Raw genomic sequence first — 19,829 nt, 5'->3', positions numbered from 1 at the left:
GAAAGAAAACGAAGAGCATTCAGTATGTCTATGGCCTTTTTTTGAAGTGCTTGGCAAAAAAAAAATCAGTAATCTTCATTATATCATGCATCAAATGTAAGAAAAAAAAAACAGACAACTCAATCTACAAGACTTAAATTATGCTCTTTCCTAAATTAATAAACTAAGTACGTCCACTATAAGATATTAAGATTAGCATGATTATGTATAGGTAGTCAAGGCAACTATATCAAAATTGGGTATAATGGTTTTCTTATTCAAAACTCCACATATATCTGATTTCTCTACTAAAACATTAGATTAGGCAACAATCGAAATTAATCAACTCATAATTCTTAAATTCCATATCTCATTTCAATTGAAAACCCTACATAGACTAATTTCATCACAAGTTCACAACCTAAAATTGAAGATGCGAGAGAGATGAACCGTGAATGTACCTTACGTACAGGCAATATATGAGATTTGGAGAAGATAACATAGCAATCTTATTAGAGTGATAACGTTCTACACAAACGCCGATGACGACTTCGAACCCTCAACGATGTTGTTCCTGACTTCCTGAGCAGCAACAACTACTCTTGTTGATAATTTGGTTTTGGGTTTTGCTCACTAACACTACCAATCTATGGATCATCTACCATCAATCTGGGTTTTACTCTTGTTGTTCCCAACTTGTTGTTATACACAATTAAGGTGAGAGAGAGAGAGAGAGAGAGAGAGAGAGAGAGAGAGAGAGTTACAAACTTACAATCAATTAAGGTTAGAGAGAGTGAAATGCCTGGTAGTCTACAGAGGCGGATGACGCGGATCTAGGGAAGGAAATTAGGTTGGAGCCTGGAGGCTTGCAGCAGAGAGCTCTTGTCGTAAGAGACTGAGAACTTAGACTGCTTAGTCTTTTTTTTTTATGGTTGCAGGCTGTTGTGTGTATATATATATTTGTCAAAAGATTGTATGCGCTGCAACCCAATTGGCCCTTCATATGGATCCTTCTCTGCCTCTGACATCCCAAAACCATATTGTTGTAAACCCAACAATCCACCTCCACAAACCTGAAGCCAAGGAACCCCGCATCTGGGTTGAGAAGCCAAACCCGAATCCTTGCAGAAACTTGAAATGATAAGGGTCGAATCCAATGTATACGACACTAGGGTTGTTAAAATTGTCATTTCTTAAAATTATGTAAAAGTTGATTTATGTAATCATAAAACCAGTCATACACAAATTCCACATGTTGTAATTAAAAATACAAGACACGGTCTCAAAATCAACTGGTTCTCCTTTTCTTTTGTAACAATTCATAATGAACTCATTAGTCTAGATCGAGACAATCTAGAAATGGGGAAGCTTAATTTTAACAAAGAAAAACAAAGATGGTCTAATTAGAATATTCTGATCCTGAATTATGCAGGTTGTTATCAATACAAAGATGCATATCGATGTTTATATATGTTGTAGGAGATGTATTGTTAATCTTCAATATCGACGAAGCAACAACTTGTACTTAACGAGGTTTTTCAAATTTTTTTTTGAAATGGACGTCAGTTGTGTATTTTAGAATGAAAAATGTATGATGTGTATTTAGAAAAGAGAAGGAAGGTTGTGTCCTTTGATGAAAACAAGGCTGAGGTTGTGTCCTTTGATGAGAAGGTTGAGGTGGACCGAGGGTAACTTTGAATTTGGGTCATATATTTGGGGGACAATGTAGGCCTATTGGGGCGCAATAGGGGTGTATTGGGGGTAGTAGAAGTCAATTTATGGAGGGCAATCAAGGTCTGTTGTGGGACAGTACAAGTCTATTAGAGCATCTGCACCTATAAAATGGGTTTACTCAAGTAAATAGTGGGTCCGGAAGCAAATTTTGCTTCAAGCAAATCGATTTCAAAATTTGCTCAAACAAATCGATTTTTCCATACACTCATTCATAATTTACTTGAGCAATTCAATTTTTTCTTATTGTGAAATGATTAAAAAAATTACCGGATATATTTACAACTAATAATAATGTGCCACGTGTCGTTATCGACTCGATATTATATAAGATTTCCTATAGATTTCCGACTAATAGATAATTGACACCTGTCACTGCCACGTGTCATTGTCGGCAATATAATTAGACCAGATTCCCGGTGAGATTTTTGACTAATTGGATATAAATTGTCTAATATCACTCATTCTATACTCACACGATTTTGAAGAGTCAGAGCAAATTTATGATCATTATATCTAAACACTTAGCAATATTTCCTTGTTCATGCACCAATGAATCCTTTTAGTTTCCACATTTTTTTCAGGCGGAGACAATATCAACAAGAAGATAATGACCATATGGAGCAATCATTCGTCAATCAGGTGGTCATGGCGGAAGCACAACACGACGATAAACCAGCACGACCAAGCGGTTCACGTCGCGGTAAAAAAACCGAATAAGCCACGTCAGAGGCTATCTAGGGGACACAATCTCATGGAATATTACTTCATCGAACGTCCAATCTTCGACTCACAAGACTTTCGTCAGAGGTACAGGATGAGTAGAGACCGATTCAACATTATCATGACGGACCTCTGCAACCACGACCAATCTTGGCACCAAAGAGAAGACGCCATTGGTTTGCTAGGGCTACTTCCCCAACAAAAGATAACCGGGGCTCTACGAATGCTGGCATACGGGTCATCTGCATATCAATGTACTGAAATTACAAGGATGGGGGAATCGACTACCCTCCATTGTATGAAGATAGCCACGTCAGAGGCTATCTAGGGGACACAATCTCATGGAATATTACTTCATCGAACGTCCAATCTTCGACTCACAAGACTTTCGTCAGAGGTACAGGATGAGTAGAGACCGATTCAACATTATCATGACGGACCTCTGCAACCACGACCAATCTTGGCACCAAAGAGAAGACGCCATTGGTTTGCTAGGGCTACTTCCCCAACAAAAGATAACCGGGGCTCTACGAATGCTGGCATACGGGTCATCTGCATATCAATGTACTGAAATTACAAGGATGGGGGAATCGACTACCCTCCATTGTATGAAGGAGTTTTTCAGGCAAGTGGTTCACCTCTATGGTCCAAGATACCTCTGTAGTCCAACACCGGCAGACCTCACACGACTACTGGCTAAAGGCGAACACCTAGGCTTTCTAGGTATGATTGGAAGCATCGACTGCATGCACTGGGAGTGGAAAAACTGCCAAACCGCCTATTAAGGGGCATACTCGGGTTGAAAGGGTCGCCCAACGGTTATCCTGAAGGTCGTGGCCTCCTATGATACGTGGATATGGCACTGTTTCTTTAAGTGTCCTGGAGATAAAAATGACATTAACGGGCTTCACCTATCGAATGTGTTCTCAGAGATCCATGCCGGAAGAGGCCCAACTGCCATTTACAAAGTCCACGGACAGAGGTACTCGACAGCTTATTATGGCTGACGGAATATATCCAAGGTACTCTACATTTGTCAAAAAAATTCTCAATCCCCAGACGCCACAAGATAAGCTCTTTGTAAAGAAATATGAGGCATACCGAAAAGATGTGGAGAGGACCGTTGTCATCTTGCAATCTTGATGGGCAATTATACGTCATAGTTGTACAATGCACCACAAATCAGTAATGACTGCCATCATGTTAGCTTGCATTATATTGCATAATATGATCGTTGAGGAAGAGTACGTGGATGATGAGGAGGAAGAATATGAGGAAGAAGAAGACTTGCAAAACCCATTGAGGACTTTCTGGGTTTATGATGGGCCGGTGGATGTACGAGGGAATCAAATTCGTTTTGAGCCAATCAGTAGAGATGGAGCCAATATAAAACGGTATCACGACCGTGTTGCCGATCTCGAATCCGTTTACATACATAGAGATCTCCAGAGAGACTTGGTCAAACACATTTGGAAGGTGGAAAATGGATAAATACTCTAAATATGTTTTATTATGTGTTTTCATTCTATTTGTATTTAATTATTAAGCTCGTATGTATTTAATTTAAGTATGTGTTTAAATTTAAGTGTGTGTTTAAATTTAATGTGTATTTCAATTTCATCTTAATAAATAAATTGCATTTTTATTTCCCGAAAAATTAAAATTACATAAAATTTAAATTGCATAAAATATAAATTACATTTATGTAATTTAAATTTAGTACAATATTATAACTATCATGGAAATAGGACGCGGCTTGGGTGATAACAATCCGAATATGTTTCATCGCTAGGTTGATCTTAACTAACTCCTCTTTCATTAAGGATTTCTAGTTTCCTCTTGGTAAAATACATTTTCGAGATTGGAGTCATAGCCTCCAAATCCATTGTCATGATCCTTGTGTCATTCTCTTGTTTCTTCAATTGTAACTCTTCTTCCGCCCTTGCTTCCTTATGTTTTTGAATGTCTATGTACTATGTGTAGTAATTAAACTCACTTTGTTTATGCCCTAGCCTCTTGGCGTGCCATGATGCTTGGTCACTTGCAATGGTATGCAAAACCTCAACTCGTTGCTCAATAAGAGTCTTACCCTGTTTCTTTTGGCACCTAGCTTCCTTTGCCGCATTGGTTCCCATTGGTCTAAGCGGACTCGAGGAAGCTGCCGTGTTGATTTGAGGTGTCTCATTCACTTGGTCGTCATCCAAAATGATGGTTGAAGATCATTCAGTTGTGGAAGGAGTAGCATCGTAACTATTTGCATATGGAGATGGAGGAGTAGGTAGCACCGCAACAAAAGATGGATGATCCTTAACCACTTTCCAACATTCAAAGTGTGTAAACTTTTTCTTCTTGGCATTATAGTAACATGATTGATCTTGTCTTTCCTAATGAAAAACTTATATTAGATACATCTTTTATTACATAATTTAAACAAATTAAATAAAACAAATAATGTAAGCAAATTAGATATATTAAAATAAATAATGTAAACAATACTACATATTTAAATAAATTAGATATATAAATTAGATAATTTAAGTAGATATATAATTGAATAAAAATTATAATATATGATAAAAAAATGTAAACTTACTTCATCTACTAACGAAGTGCCGCGAGCTACACGTTGTCATGCCGCTGCCAAACATTCGCCTCATTTTTGCAAGAGTAGCTTGAACTTGTTGTAGTGAGAAGCAAATGCGATTTGGGTCCTTGGCTCCTTCAGAGGTTTCTCACCCGGTGATAGCACCCAATTTTGCATATAATCGGCATGAATTGTATGCCACAATTTGTCTCTCTTTTGTTTGTTACCGTCGTATTCATCAATGCTATGACGAACAAAAGAGATGCACATTTGTAAATCTTCGGAAGGAAGCCAATAAGAGCCCATTGTTTTGGAAATAAAATGCTTAACAAAATGAGAGAGGAGATGGAGGAAGATGTGAAATTTGCTGTGCAAAAATTGGTGTTAGTTAATCTAAAATTGAAGTAGTATTTATACGTAAATTTTTGGGAGAGTGTTGAAATTTATTGGGATTTTTTAACTATTTTTTGGGTTTGTTTCCGTTCTGATCAAATAGTAGCCGTTGTCTATGAATTCTGACCGTTTGATCAGTTCGATTACTCGACATCAATATTAACCATGTAGCATCGTTAGTAGTATAAAGCAAGAGGGTATCGTTCACAAACCGGAGATCCAACCAGGGCAAAGAATCACAAACATTTAACAACGAATTCATAAAGATTTTAAAGGTTTTGATAGATAAGTTCGGTTCGGTTACTAAACAGAAAATAAACATAAGCTAATATATACATGTGATCAACTAACCAACATACAAACCATCACCAAAACAAAATCATATAAGGCAACGAAAATCATATTCTAGTCCTCCTTTAAGAGTCATGCTGAGATACTATCATGAATAACTAAGGTTGGATCATGCAATTAGGGTCTTAAGTAATAATCTAAACACATAGACACTTAACACATTCAACTCTTGCCAAGCAGCCTTCATTGAAATCTAACATACTCATCCTACCATGCAACTCTAAAACCACGCATATCGAATTCATTAAGTATGTCACCTACTTAACCAACAATCATGCAATTCGAAACTTACATAGAAAAGATAAACATGTTCATAGCACAAGTCTTTAATCCAACAACCTAAATATCATGCTAGAAGCGCATACATGACGCATAGATACTTTTGAAATCACACAAGAATAGATCACAACATAACTAAAATCATAGAACCAAAACCTAATATTCGCAACTTTATAAAATTTGAAACAAGTAACTATTTCATAGACAAAATCGAAACAAGTTTACAATGACCAAAACACATACACAACCAAGAACAAGAAAAACCGAAATAAACATAGAGAGAATCATGGTTACACTTTATCAATCAAGCGATTTTACAAGGTGTAGCCGTGGCTTTCTAAGAGGATGGACTTATTCACAAGCGTGCTTCGAAGCTAGGGATGGTGAAGGATGAAATCAGATTTAGGATTTCTTAGATGGTGAGTATAGAATTCGGGTAGAGCTTTAGCTAGTAATTGCACAAGGTTGATGATGCTCAAACAATGAGGTCGTGCCTCTATATATAGGAATCAAAACATAGCCTGGCCGTCCCAAATATGAGATAGAATCAGATTGGGAGGCTGAAATCTTCTTTGATATGGACTTTGATTCGTGTACTCCAAATCCAACTTGATATAGGAAACCAAATCCAATTGGGAAACACATAGGTTGCACGACATCTCTCCTTCTTCAACTAGGAAATAGCTAGGCCAGCCTCTTCTCTCCTTCCTCCAACTCCGACATGACTTTCTTGTCTCACTAGGAATGCATCACGGCATCACTACTCCTTGTCCAAATATGATTTGTCTTTCCTGAAAAGAATTCGACGATTAAGGAATAAGAAAGAATGAAATATGAAAGTAGAGTCCTAGTCGAGTAAGAAATCCTAGCTCAATAAGGATTTCTAACACTTAGCACAATTTCATCATCAAAATAAAAAAATGCGGCATAGCTCTACTTAAACATACAAATAACAAATACGAACCGAAAACAACTAAATAAGAAATAACAAAGCATAAGAATATGACATATATACATTAAGAACGTCACACTTTGTGCTCCTATCACCGTTCGATCGAAATGTCTAATTCAAATGGAAGACCCAAATCTATTAAACCGTTGGAGTTTGATTGCCCAACCGTTAAGCCACGTGTCACCCATTCATTGGTCATTTTTCTTTTTAAAAACGTTTTTATTCATGTGTGCATTGTACGCGCTTAACAGAAAAAAAAGGAACGTGCTTGACGTCACCCACGTTCCGTGGGCACCGCCAGGCGGTCGAGCAAATGCCGGAGTAAAATTTGCTCGATCGGTTGCGTGAGCAATCCACCTGGGTTGACTGGGCGAGCACCATTGTCGCTGGTGCAAGTTTGAATCTGGGTTTGCTCGAGCAAACCTAGCAGTCCTACCTCCTGCTCAAGCAAACCTAGCGGTCCTACCTCCTGCTCGAGCACCACAAACTGATCTGCTCGCCGGTGCAGATGCTCTTAGGGGCAGTAGAAGCCGATCTATTAAGGGACAATCCATTTGTGGGGTGATAAAGGGTGTTACTAGGTCAACATAAAATGGTGAAAAGTCAACGTCAAGTGGACAAGAGTCAATAATCAACGTCGCCGGAATCCGGCCAAGTATCACCGTAATACGGTCACCGGTGCCGGAGTCAATGTCAAGTCTTTTCTTAATATATGTTTAATGTATGTTTATTTAATTGAGAATTTCTTAACCGTTGTTTTGCTATTAGGCACAAAAGTCCTAGATTTTGGGCTAATGGCCACCAGCCCTAGAAGTAAAGAAGCGACAGGTGCCTTAAAAATCAGTTTGAAAAGCCCTCTTCAAAACGGGTCAACCCGACTCTGATTAAACAAAATCAAACGAAACCTTAAACCTCTACATGGTCAGTCAGGCAGAGATGCAGGAGGCGGAGCAGCACAAGGGAAATGGCGGCAACCACTGCCGGACCCTCATGCCCGACACCCACTTCTTATGGGCCGGAGCCGGCGCGGCCCAGTTCGCCTCCGCCGTAGTCCTCTACCGGAAAGGATCCGGTCCCCGCTCCACTTCCATGCCTTTCAGGGCTTGCGCTATCGCTTCCCTCATCGTCGGCGCCGGCGCCACCGCCGCCTTCGCTGGCATCCGTGCTTCTGGTATCCACAAGGTGAAATTTTGTTGCTTTGTTTGAAAGAAACAGATAAAAAACTAGCAGGTGTTACAGCTTGTGTTTTCTTTGTAATGTGTCCATTGTCTGTTTCGTCTATTCTTGCCGTTCACCAAACAACTACTTCAAACTTTTAATGTATACAGGTGTTGTGGGTTACTGTATTGTCTATATAATGTGCTTGATTTATAGATGCTCTTTAGTTTGGATTGATTTCCATGGTTTTTACACAGCTTACTTGTTATCTTTTCTCTTTCAATGTTAGTAGGGAGGTCAGGGAGAGGTTCAATTTCGTATATTTCCTCCCTGAGTTGGCTTATACTTCTAGGATTCTGGATCTTTTTAATTTTCCTCATGCTCTCCACTGCTGTATGAGATCATGGACCTCTTATCATGAATTAAGTTCTTAAGAGAAGACAAGGATTGCTACAGTGTATCAACTGAGCCATCGACCTCTATTATAAATTCCTACAGTCGGCTGAATTTGTTATGCTGTAGCTTTTGTTGGTAGAATATATGGAGTTTTCTTCAATCTGTTCTTCATTCAGCTCATCGACTAACTTTAGACCGTAGAAGTTAAAACTAGTAGTCCTTGATATCGTAACTCTTCTGACTCATACCTAGACTGTCGAATTTTAGGATACTTGTTTTTGGCTACTCGGAGTGGGATTACTTGTCAGGTTTGACACTTTGACTATTTAATTCTTGATTTCTACCTACGTCTTGTTGTAATCCTTCTTTAAATTTGCAAACTATTGAACAATTAATTAATCATTTTTGTATGATAGTCTAATAGTGTTGGCAAGGAAAAATTAGATAAGACATTTCCAGAATCTTAATAATAAGTCCATGCTTACTGTCTTTCCTTTACTTTTTGCTTGGCCAAATGCTTACCGACTAGCTAGACAATAGAATTTTTGATCTTGTGGTTGATATTCATAAGAGAAGGAAGAAAGGAAATTAGAGTGCATGTCGAATTTGTCAATTTAAATATTGAATGTGTTGTTGGGATCCTTCTGTTTATGCAGTTGGGACCCTTTTCGGCTGTGATTCATAACCCTTTACATAGATTTTTTCTGTACAAATGCCTGTAGTTTTAATCTATCCTCTCAATTTTTAATCAGATTACATTTAACATAAATTCCACATATATATATATATATATTAAAAATGAGGTCTGGTCATATATTGAGTGAAGCATCAATTGTAGTGAGTCTAAATTCTGAACAATAAAATTTCAAAATTTAGAATGCGAACACTCTACAATAATCTCAATGTAATTGAAATTACAATATAACTGTTGAATATCGATTTGAGTTTAAACAAACAACTCAGTTACAACTTGAATCCAAACTCACTGTTTACATTTAAGTAAATAAATACATTCGTAAGATTTCACTCGAGCCTCACCAAGACTAGAAGAACTGAAATCAAAACAGCAAACTGCTAACAGCTGCTCGACTCTGAAACTGTAACTACGTACTACCTGCAACACTACCCCCTGCACCATTGGTTGGTACACCGGATTGCAAACACAAACCCGGTCAGCTTCACAGCTGGTATGAGTGAACTCTAACTAAAAATACTCAACAACTCATCACTCTCCACAACTCATCACACAACACACAACTCACAACCCATAACGCTCACTCACACCAGAAATTCAAGGAAGGAAACAGATAGTGGATCCTGCATGAAAACATAGTTCAAGAATTCACACATAAAGAAGGAAATCACAGAAGAAATATTAGTGATTCCCGCATAAAAGCGTAGTTCAGAAATCACTTAAATACACATATATATAATGTATAATCCCTGCATGAATTTTAGTTAAGGGAATTCCACATAAAAAGAAGCACAGAGTAAAGTTTAATAATTAAAAGCAAACAAACGCCTCGGTCAAACAAACACAAACAAACACTTCGACTATACAGTTCTCCACAAACCTCCATTTTACCGAGAGGTACATTTTATTCCCTCTCGGTCCCGTATGCCACACAATATAATCCAACAAAATGCACAATATCTCAAAACGATAAATAAGTATAATGTAACCATAAATATCATCAATGATAATATATATACATATCCTTTTACCAATTAGAGATATATATATATATATATATATCACCAAATTATAATCACAATTTCAACTAAACAACGACAAACATTTAAAATGAAATACGTCTAGTTACCGCCAAGGGTAACTAGTTTAAACGTGAGGTTTACTCACCTTTTCGCACCCACTAGCAACTTGCAACCTCAAGTGAGATTCACTCACTTGATTCAACGAACTTCAAGTACCTAAGTGACACAAGTCTCACTTAGTAAACAACCAAACCGAAAATAGTGAAACTCCCGAAAACAACAACAACAATTTTAACGTAGAATTACCAAACCTTTAACAACAACTAACTTACTCAAGACTTAACTTAACACGTGCAAATAACCTATGTAAACGCTCGTATCGACGAGCACATCACAATTAAGTAAACCATTACTCTGAAACATTACCCTACACGCTGCCACATGCCGCTGACAGTGGCGGCACTGCCATTGTTATGGTGACCACCAATGATCACCAAAATTCACTACCACAATCTAGATAACATTTTCAACAACTTTCTAGTTGACAACAAAGTTTAAATCCAAGCCTAAATAGTCTAATCGATTAAGAAGAACATAAAATCGCTACTATTCACAGTCCCTAAAAAAAACCGTCGATTCTCCTTGTGTGTTTCGAAATAGATAAAATTGTTTTAGATGATTGATAAACATCTTACAAGCTTTAAAACACAAGAAAAATCACCTTGATTGGTTGCCGGAGAGGGAGTTCTCCTCAGTTCTTCAAAACGAGACAACAACATTGTTTCCATTTTTGGGCTTCAAACAGTTCGAATCTCTCACAAACACTAACCCAGATCAGTAGGGGACAAAGAGACGGTTCCAATGCCACCGCACTCACTTAATTCCATCGCCGGACGACCGAGATATGGCCTTAGAAAGATCCGACAACTAAAAGGGAAAAAATCGCGTGAACAGTACTTAAGCTCGGTTGAATAGTACCCGAGCTGGGTTTGAGAAAAAATTGATTTTCTTAATTTCTAATCTCCTCTTCTTCCTTTTATACACTTTCTAAAATCGGAAACCAAACTTCTGTTGCTAATATCTTCTACATACGACATCCGATTAAAGCGTGTTGTGCGTCTACGAACTCGTATTGACGAATTCTACGACTTTCGTGAAGGAAGTTTTCTGAAAAAAGTGACGGATTAAAAGTCAACTCTTTGGTCAAATGAACTTAATCAAATAACACACATTTGGCTCTTGACACCAATTTATACTTCGAACAATGACAAAATAAAAGGCGTAAAATATGAATTTAATCAAATTACTATTCTCTTAATTTATGAGAAATTAAAAGAAATTGATATTGAAAATTCGGGTTATTACATCAATAGACTACGTAAGAAACAGCTTCGTTTTGTAATTGGGCTAAAATTAAAAACTCGGACTGAGATATTGTTCCACATTCAGTTCGTTGATGAGTTCATCTTATTTTATCGACTATTTGAGTAGGACTACAAAAAAATTACCTCATCACCACTTACCGGCTGTCCATTCTTCTTAACAGGTGGATGACTTAATTCAGTTGCGTGCAAACATAAGAACCGGCCTGGGGGTACAACGGAGGGCAAAGCATTGATTACTTTATATTTGGGTGTAAAATCTTTAGGATTCGGATTCTATTTTATCAGACGAACTGGCTGGACTTCCGGTTTGGTTCTTTTTTCTTGGTTTTATTCTTCCTCCCTTCACTCTTACCCCATCAAAACATTTCATCATCTTAGCACTCAGGTTTTGACTGTTTGAGTGTTTATACTTTGCAATTTATTTCAAAGACAGGTGATATGGTCTGTGCAATGATTTGTAGGACATGGCATGTCCATAGAAATAATTTTATATAAAAAATGAGAATGAACTTAGTTTAGTGTTCACAGGGATTGAAGTAGTGGCCGTGTGATATATTTGGACTTTGTATGAAAGTTTTCCCGTTCTCGGGCTCTGACTCCGGTTTCATTTGTTTAACTTTCTATGATACTTGGTATATATATATTGAAGAAAAGGGCTGAGCAGGGTTGTGTGTCTCCATTTATGTTTCCTGTTTGGCTGCAGCGTTGGTGCGAAAAAAATCGTAGAGATATTTCCTCACCACCAACCTCTGGTAATTGGAACAGGAGAAAAACTTGCGTACAAACTAGTATGTACACGTGCGTCCAAACTCTCGTTTATTTGGACACTTTGGGAATATAAATACATGATTTTAACCGTTCAAAAGTTTAGTTTATTACTAAAGATCATTTATGTAAAAGATCAACATAAACAAAAATCGTCTTCATAGTCGATTGCATCAAACAAATTGACGGTTGATCATGAGACTACTAACTTTCACCATAACCGTTAATTTGTTTGATGCAATCGACTATGAAGATGATTTTTGTTTATGTTGATCTTTTACATAAATGATCTTTAGTAATAAACTAAACTTTTGAACGGTTAAAATCATATATTTATATTCCCAAAGTGTGCAAATAAACGAGAGTTTGGACGCACGCGTACATACTAGTATGTACGCAAGTTTTTTCCTTGGAACAGGAATGAAAGATTTAGGTCGGGGATCAAACAATGGTTTCTTTCTTCGGAGACCAAACTGAACGCTTAGGGATTGGGGACTTTTGTATGTGGTGTTTCACCGTGTTTGAGAGTAAATTCATGTGGCTAGTGCTTCTCATTCTTGTTGTCCCTGAACATTTGAGTCTCGTAATCTTACTTGACCAAAACACAATCCATTTACAGACCAATTCCTTCGTGGTATAATTCAGTCGTAACCCAGAGTCACCGTCACTAGATTTGCTCGAGGCCCAGTTTGATCGTGAAGAGATTTATTATATTTCAGCTGGACTGCGATGTGATTCATTGTGGCCCATTGTGCCATGAGGTGATTTAACTGTTGCCCGATTTGTAACCTGATCAGAAAACATGGCATACCGCGATGTGTTGGTGTCACTAGTCAAGTTATCTCATCCCCGATGTGACATCCTTTGTTAAAAGTCTTCTCTTATTCCTATCCAAAAAATATTCCCCACACATGAGGTAAATTTCGTAGCCCAATTCATCTGTGAGGACATTCTCTCGCCCCAATTGTACCGCGAGGTAATTTGCCATAACGAGATTTCCACTCAAAATGATGATAACTTACTTATCTTCTTCTCGAATCGATATCATTTACTGACGAACTCTTCTTTATTTTCTATTGAAGAACTATATTCCCACACACAGGGTCAATGAACTGTAGTTTCAACTTATATTCTTAGAGAGCCCCGAAACTTGATAGGACTAACTCATACTAATAGGGATTGGTCTCTTTCATGAGAATAATACTTTTTAGCAACATCATCATAAAAATCATAAAGAAGATTCCTTGAAATCTTACATAAATTTTTAAGCATCATGTCTCGTATCTAGCTACGGTCTCACTTGGTTAATTAAATTAACAGACTAACACATGTAAGAATGAACTCAGTGAAGTGAGTTAAAAACTTTCATGAAAAAGAAATTAAAAAGAGCAAATAATAGCACTTTTGGTGCGCAGAGTAGTGACGCTAAAAAAAAATTTAATGTATTAGCTAGTTTCACCCTCTCATCTAACTAACATAAATAGAGTCTCTCTTGTTCATGCTTTCAATCACGTTAATTCGTTAAATCCAGAGAGATTAAGCCTTCCTGGGTCTCTCATTTCAATCCATAATGTCGAATGGGTCGTCGGTAGACCGAGTCTGATCTCGGTGTTGGTTTGTGGTTTAAATTAATAAGCTCATCAATTATCTTTTGTATTAAGCCTATATTATGAATACATAAATAGGTTTAGATTGTTGTCTAATAATATAAATACATGTTTTACTAGCAGTATTGTAGAGAGAAAATAAATAGAGCCGCATCTTTGGGGTTATAGAGAAGTAACCGCAGTTTAAGGTTCTATAGAAGTTGTTCTTCTATTTAGTGTTTTCTCTTTGGTGAGTGTATTTGGGTGCTCTTGGGATATTAGGTTTGAGTGATAAATACCTTGTAATCTCTTTTTGTCATTAGTGAAATCTCCTCATTATTTCTGCCCGTGAATGTAACCCTTTGATTTTGGGGTGAACTACATAAATTTTTGTTTCTCTATCTATTAATTTTTTCTCAAGTTTTTGGTACTTCATACTTGTTACACTTCCACACACCACTCGGCCATTTTGCTAGCACATGGAAGTTTTCCTCATGAATGCAGTCTCCTGCTGCAGCCCGCATGGACTAGCTATCTGTTCATTTCTATGGTCTTAAAACCCATCAGTGCTACATTTCACGTACATTTGTTTCATTTTCAGAGCTGGCAATGGTTCTTTCCCTGAAGTCTTTTTTATTTTCCGTCCCACGTCCAATTATTTTCCAGATTTATATTTTCCTCATGTACTATCATTGTATTTTACGATGCTTCCCTCATAATCTCCCGAATCCAGTTTAAATTTTGTCGAAATCATGGGCGATATGGTAATAGAAATTTTCAAGCAGAGAAAAAGAAGGAGAATGTGGGCTATATCGTGGGAGAGGAGAGCGCAAAGGTGACGGTTAAGGCGGTTACTTGAAATGCAGACACTTGCACTAAGCCAGACACAGTCACACAAACTCGGACAAGATTGATATCAAATGTGGTGTCATGACTAAGAGACAGAGAACAGAGAAAGCTTGAAATGGAAGGCAAAAGAGAAGAAGGAATCAGAAAAGGACCATGGAAAGCAGAGGAAGACGAAGTGCTTATCAACCATGTCAAGAAATGTGGCCCTAGAGACTGGAGCTCCATTCGATCCAAAGGCCTCTTGCAGCGTACCGGAAAGTCGTGCCGTCTCCGTTGGGTTAATAAGCTTCGTCCCAACTTGAAGAAGTACGTTAACCCCCTAATTTCTATAATTTCACTCTGTTCTTGTGCTTGTAGTTTTCGACAATTCGTATCGTATCTGCTGCAGTGATATGTTGCTGTTTTTGCATTAGGGTCAAGATGCTTATGAATGTTCCACTATATGAGTTTTGATAAGGATTATCTGTCGGGTTTTTCGGTTTTGTTGCTAATTTTAGTTGTAATCTATTTGTTTCTGGTTCTTCTTGCTAATGCTAACTTTCAGTTGTAATTATTGTTCTCTCTTCAAGAAGCTAATGCTCTAATTGAAGAGCAGCCCCATGTTTTATTATTTGTTACTCTTTTTTCGGTTGCTCCTTCAATTTGTTTTGATATAAATAATGCATCTGTCATGTGAAAATTTATTGAGATTAATAATTAGGTTTTTCGGGGTTTGTTGATAATTGTAGTTGGAATTGATCTCTGCTTCTCTTTATTTTCGACTAGTGGGTGCAAATTTTCACTAGAGGAGGAGAGGGTGGTGATAGAGTTGCAAGCACAATTCGGGAACAAATGGGCAAAAATAGCAACCCATTTGCCTGGGAGAACCGATAATGATGTCAAGAACTTCTGGAGTAGCAGGCAGAAAAGGCTGGCTAGAATTCTGCACACATCAACAGTAGCAGTTACACCCTCCAAATCACACAAGAACAGAAGGGAAATTCCAGTTTACCATGACGAGGTTCCCACCGTGGAGGTTAATTAAATTAATTTAATTGCTTCTATTTCTTGCTACCATATGTATAGGTAGTACTAGGCTACTACAACAGATACTATATAGTTTCAGGGCAGGGGCCGTTCATTGTTTACGAATTTGATAAGTGTATCTTATATCATCTTAACCTCTCTGTGTTTGGCAATTCTGTACTTTTATTGGTCTTTCCTGCCTGATTTGAATCAGATTTTTATTTGATGTTTTTTTTTTCTTGACATGTAGGAGTCAGAACATGGAGAGTCCGAAGCACTTTTTTTTTAAAGAGGTCAGTTTGTAACCTCAATACTAGGTCATCAGGAATTGAATGTAGTCACTGTAACCGATTTAGATACTTTAATGCAACCTTTTGTTATGTTCTAGTGATGATCTCTATTCTTCCGTTTTTAGATTCCCAAGTTCAGTTGTTCATCAGATGGTGAATCATCATCACAGGCTGCATCATGCTCATCACCTTGCATTGGGATCTCATTTGGAGTGCCAATCCCAGAACATCTTGACTCAAAGTTGCTTGGTTTTGATGCAAACCCTGTTCAGCAGGAGCTCGCTATACCTGAGAAGAATCTATGGATCGAGTCCCAACCTCTAATTCCTTTCCTAGGGAACCCACAACTCCAAACAGAGCTTGAATACTCATCAGACACCCATGAACTCCTGAAACTTGACTTCGACATGTTCACAACTTTAGATGCTGAACTTGGCAAACAACTTGACATCGTGCCTCCATTTCTTGAGCCAGTTGGAGGCTGCGGAAATGTTGAAGGGGAAAAGATTGACAACCCAATAACCCCCGATTGTGTCTTCGATGACTTTCCAGTTGACATGTTTGATCAAATCGAGCCACTGCCAAATGGCCCGAATTCATCTCAAAGTTGATTCACAATAAGTCTAACATCTACTGTGCATGTGGAAATCGGATACTTAGTACTGGTTTCTTTACCTTGATCTATTTACATGCTTCTACTAGCGTTGTACTTTTTGCTTCTGCCATTTTCTGTAATAGACAACTGACTATCTCGTATCAATTATTGCTAACCTAGCTGCCTCTGGTTTGTTGCACTGATAGTACTGGTTTCTTCAGCTTGGTATATCTACAAGCTTCTATTGGCAGTGTAATTTCTTGTTACTCCTAGTTTCTGTAATCCTGTAATAAACAGCTGAACTTTCTCTGGTAATTAACATAGCTGCCTCTGGTTCGATGCACTAATATCCAATACGTCTTCATGAGAGAACATTTGAATATGATAACAGCACTAGAAGAGATCAAAGTTTGTTCTAAGCTAAAGAAGTCTGCCCGGCAGAATTTTGCTTGAAATACCTTAACTTCAGTTTATGATTTAGTAACAAAGATTAAGCTTCCATCGTGTTTAAATCATCTGTCACATCTTTTCTAGAAATAAGAATACTTCAAAAGCAAATTTAAAGAAGACTAGATAGGAACAGTTGTAAGCAATTAAGTCACTTATGCTCCAAAATAAGAAACCAACTTCTAGTTTGCACAGCCCAACATATATAAATGCCTTCCTCTCTAATTTTCTGTTATATTTCAACAAGGGCACTAGGGTTTAACACACTGAATAGTAAAATCACATGTTTATTGTCCAATTATGTGGATATATCGATACTTCACATGAATGCAAGGAGTCAAGGACATCTATCGGAGAGTGTTTTATTCTTTTCAATTCTTACGCTATAGCAGAACATGATCATTTGATAAATGAAAAGGAAATATAAACGGCTCCAACATAGAAACAAAGCTTTTGTTCCATTTTCTTGTAATTTGACCCTGTAGAGTCTAGAGCAATACATAAAATTACAATTAAAAAGGACAACAAAGCTACTGTTTGATACATTGATAAATCCGGCCATCAATATAGATAGCTAATTTGCAGTAAACACTCCAATAGAGAAAGCAACTGTACACTGCTTTTATAATGAAAGAGAATAACTGACACCAGTCTGACCAATATTTGTTAATACCTCAAACTTTCCAGCAGTCGTTGATTGATCATTGCAGAAGATGGGCCTTCGTAGTTTTGAATATGCACAGTACTCTGCTTCGTATACTGTGGCGCCCTCCAGGAACGCAGTAATTGAGGAACCAACTCCTTCACCTGCACAGGAATTAACACTATCAATAAAAAGCTGATGTTCTTCAACTTGCAATTTGTTTTTTTTTTGGGAGTTGAAATTGGAGGAGGAAAACATCAGCTGAACTTGGAACCAATATGATTTCTTTTTAATCAAAAAACCAACATGATCACATAACTATAAAACAGAGAAAAATTTCAATACAAGTATCAAACCTACCGTGAGTGACAAGGAGCAAATTTTCTGTAGGGTATTTATCGGCAAGGGCCTCAACAACATTAGCATACCTTGACCTCGCATCCATCACACTCTCTCCCCACTGGGGCAACTGGATTTAATCACAGAAACACACCCCATCAGCCAACACTAATAACTAATTACATCAAACTCTGTACATATAGACCAAGATGTTTCTCAATAACCTGTTTGTAAACTCTCTCCACGGTGCGATCCACAGTACCTTCTGGGAACTTGGCTTCAAGTTCTGGAATGTTGAAACCCCAATTCCCATCTTTCGGAGCTATATCACCGCGAATGGCCTCTCTATTCAACATCTCACACAAGCCATATTCAATTGAGACCTGCAAAATGGCAAGACAAAACTGAATCCTACATATATCACTTCACAAATATATTCACACCAATGTTTTAAACATACAATTCATAACATCTCATGTCATAACTTCTCAAGTCTCAACAAAGCATCTCCCTTTCTCCCCTATATTACTTTCCAAATTTTAGGTTCAGCTAAACATCGTACAAAATTGTGCTCCACTATCCGATCAATCTCTAAAAAGTAACATCTTTACTCAGAACAAGCAACATGTTTGGGGCACCTCAAAATCAGGTTGGAATTTAGACAAACGAGTCCAAAGTACAACTCTTTTCATCAAATTTTCATTCTTGAGCAAATACTTAAGGAAACGACAAAAATGGGTTTAAGCAGACAAAAACATGAACCAATCTCACAACAACAAAAGCCAAAACAAACTTCAAAAATCAAAACAGAACTAAAATGTCTTTTCAACACAAAAAAAAATAACAAAACAGAACCAAAATGCAAGTTTGAAATATATGTGGGGGCCCACCTTGAGCTTGGAGGGATCAACGGGGAGGGGCTGACTGCTGTCGTATTTGACCAACGACGGCGTTTCGAGGGCGGAGAGAGCAGTGACGACCTGGACGGCGGTCTCGACGCAGCGAACGAAGGGGGAGACGAAGACTCGGTGGACGGGGAAGCCGAGATCGGAGCGGAGCTTGGCGCCGGTGCAGAAGGCGCGGACCTTGCCCTCCTCGACGAGAGGCGGGTCCCAGGGGCGGGCGGCGTTCTTGATCCAGCGGGGCTCGAAGTTGTCGATTCGGTCGCCGTGGCGCATGACGACGACGTTTTGGTGGTGGTGGGCGGAGGCGGAGGAGTGGGTGGTGTCGTTGCGGATGAGCTGGGCCATTGGGAAATGCGGCAAGTGGAGGAGGAGGGTTTTGGCCGGTTTGGGTAGACGAGAGGGAAGAAGGGAAAGCATATGAAAATTTGCAGAGGCTTTCCTCTTTGAATTATATAGGTCCCTTTTTTATAGTTGAAACTTGAAACAACTTTTTATTTATTTATTTATTTATTTTTATTTTGTTTTTGAGAATGACAACTACTCTGTTTACCAAAACAAGTAGGGCTGGGCAAAAAGCCCGAAAAAGAAAAAAAACCCGGACCGGACCGCCGGGCCCGTCCGGGCGGGCCGGGTTTTTTGCCGGGCTCATATGTTGTCATGTGATAAACGGGCCGGGCTTTGTTATGTCCGGGCCGGTCCCGGGCCTTCAAATTTTTAAACAAAAAAACCCGGAAACCCGGGACATTAGGTGTTATTAT

At 38.2% G+C, this 19,829-nt stretch overlaps 3 protein-coding genes across 3 annotated transcripts; 2 read left to right on the top strand and 1 right to left on the bottom strand.

Moving 5' to 3' along the window:
• Positions 1–7,874: 7,874 nt before the first annotated feature.
• Positions 7,875–12,170, top strand: LOC126803046 (uncharacterized). The gene is made up of 2 exons (XM_050530793.1): positions 7,875–8,174; positions 11,809–12,170. Exons 1-2 carry the CDS (start codon positions 7,911–7,913, stop codon positions 11,878–11,880), a joined length of 336 nt encoding a protein of 111 aa, XP_050386750.1. The 5' UTR covers positions 7,875–7,910; the 3' UTR covers positions 11,881–12,170.
• Positions 12,171–14,962: 2,792 nt separating this feature from the next.
• Positions 14,963–16,883, top strand: LOC126803196 (transcription factor DUO1). Its single transcript, XM_050530960.1, has 4 exons — positions 14,963–15,153; positions 15,613–15,862; positions 16,110–16,145; positions 16,268–16,883. Exons 1-4 carry the CDS (start codon positions 14,963–14,965, stop codon positions 16,751–16,753), a joined length of 963 nt encoding a protein of 320 aa, XP_050386917.1. The 3' UTR covers positions 16,754–16,883.
• A 687-nt stretch (positions 16,884–17,570) lies between these two features.
• On the bottom strand, positions 17,571–19,493 carry LOC126802717 (uncharacterized). Its single transcript, XM_050530390.1, has 4 exons — positions 19,057–19,493; positions 18,391–18,549; positions 18,188–18,296; positions 17,571–17,991 (listed from the first exon to the last, which is right to left on the bottom strand). The coding sequence occupies exons 1-4, from the start codon at positions 19,486–19,488 to the stop codon at positions 17,807–17,809; spliced, it is 885 nt and encodes a 294-aa protein (XP_050386347.1). The 5' UTR covers positions 19,489–19,493; the 3' UTR covers positions 17,571–17,806.
• Positions 19,494–19,829: the final 336 nt, after the last annotated feature.

This window comes from Argentina anserina, chromosome 7 (genome assembly GCF_933775445.1).
Source record: "Argentina anserina chromosome 7, drPotAnse1.1, whole genome shotgun sequence".
Lineage (NCBI taxonomy): Eukaryota > Viridiplantae > Streptophyta > Magnoliopsida > Rosales > Rosaceae > Argentina > Argentina anserina.
This window is presented reverse-complemented; position numbering and strand designations above follow the sequence as displayed.

Bases quoted from the DNA above. Each gene is read 5' to 3' on its own strand.
- LOC126802717 (XM_050530390.1), bottom strand. From the start codon at position 19,488: ATGCTTTCCCTTCTTCCCTCTCGTCTACCCAAACCGGCCAAAACCCTC. The intron at 18,297-18,390 runs GTTATTGAGAAA...GATTAAATCCAG, and splicing joins TGGAGAGAGTTTACAAACAG to TTGCCCCAGTGGGGAGAGAG. The intron at 17,992-18,187 runs GTAGGTTTGATA...ATTCCTGTGCAG, and splicing joins TTTGCTCCTTGTCACTCACG to GTGAAGGAGTTGGTTCCTCA.
- LOC126803046 (XM_050530793.1), top strand. From the start codon at position 7,911: ATGGTCAGTCAGGCAGAGATGCAGGAGGCGGAGCAGCACAAGGGAAAT. The intron at 8,175-11,808 runs GTGAAATTTTGT...TCTTCTTAACAG, and splicing joins GTGCTTCTGGTATCCACAAG to GTGGATGACTTAATTCAGTT.
- LOC126803196 (XM_050530960.1), top strand. From the start codon at position 14,963: ATGGAAGGCAAAAGAGAAGAAGGAATCAGAAAAGGACCATGGAAAGCA. The intron at 15,154-15,612 runs GTACGTTAACCC...ATTTTCGACTAG, and splicing joins CTTCGTCCCAACTTGAAGAA to TGGGTGCAAATTTTCACTAG. The intron at 16,146-16,267 runs GTCAGTTTGTAA...TTCCGTTTTTAG, and splicing joins AGCACTTTTTTTTTAAAGAG to ATTCCCAAGTTCAGTTGTTC.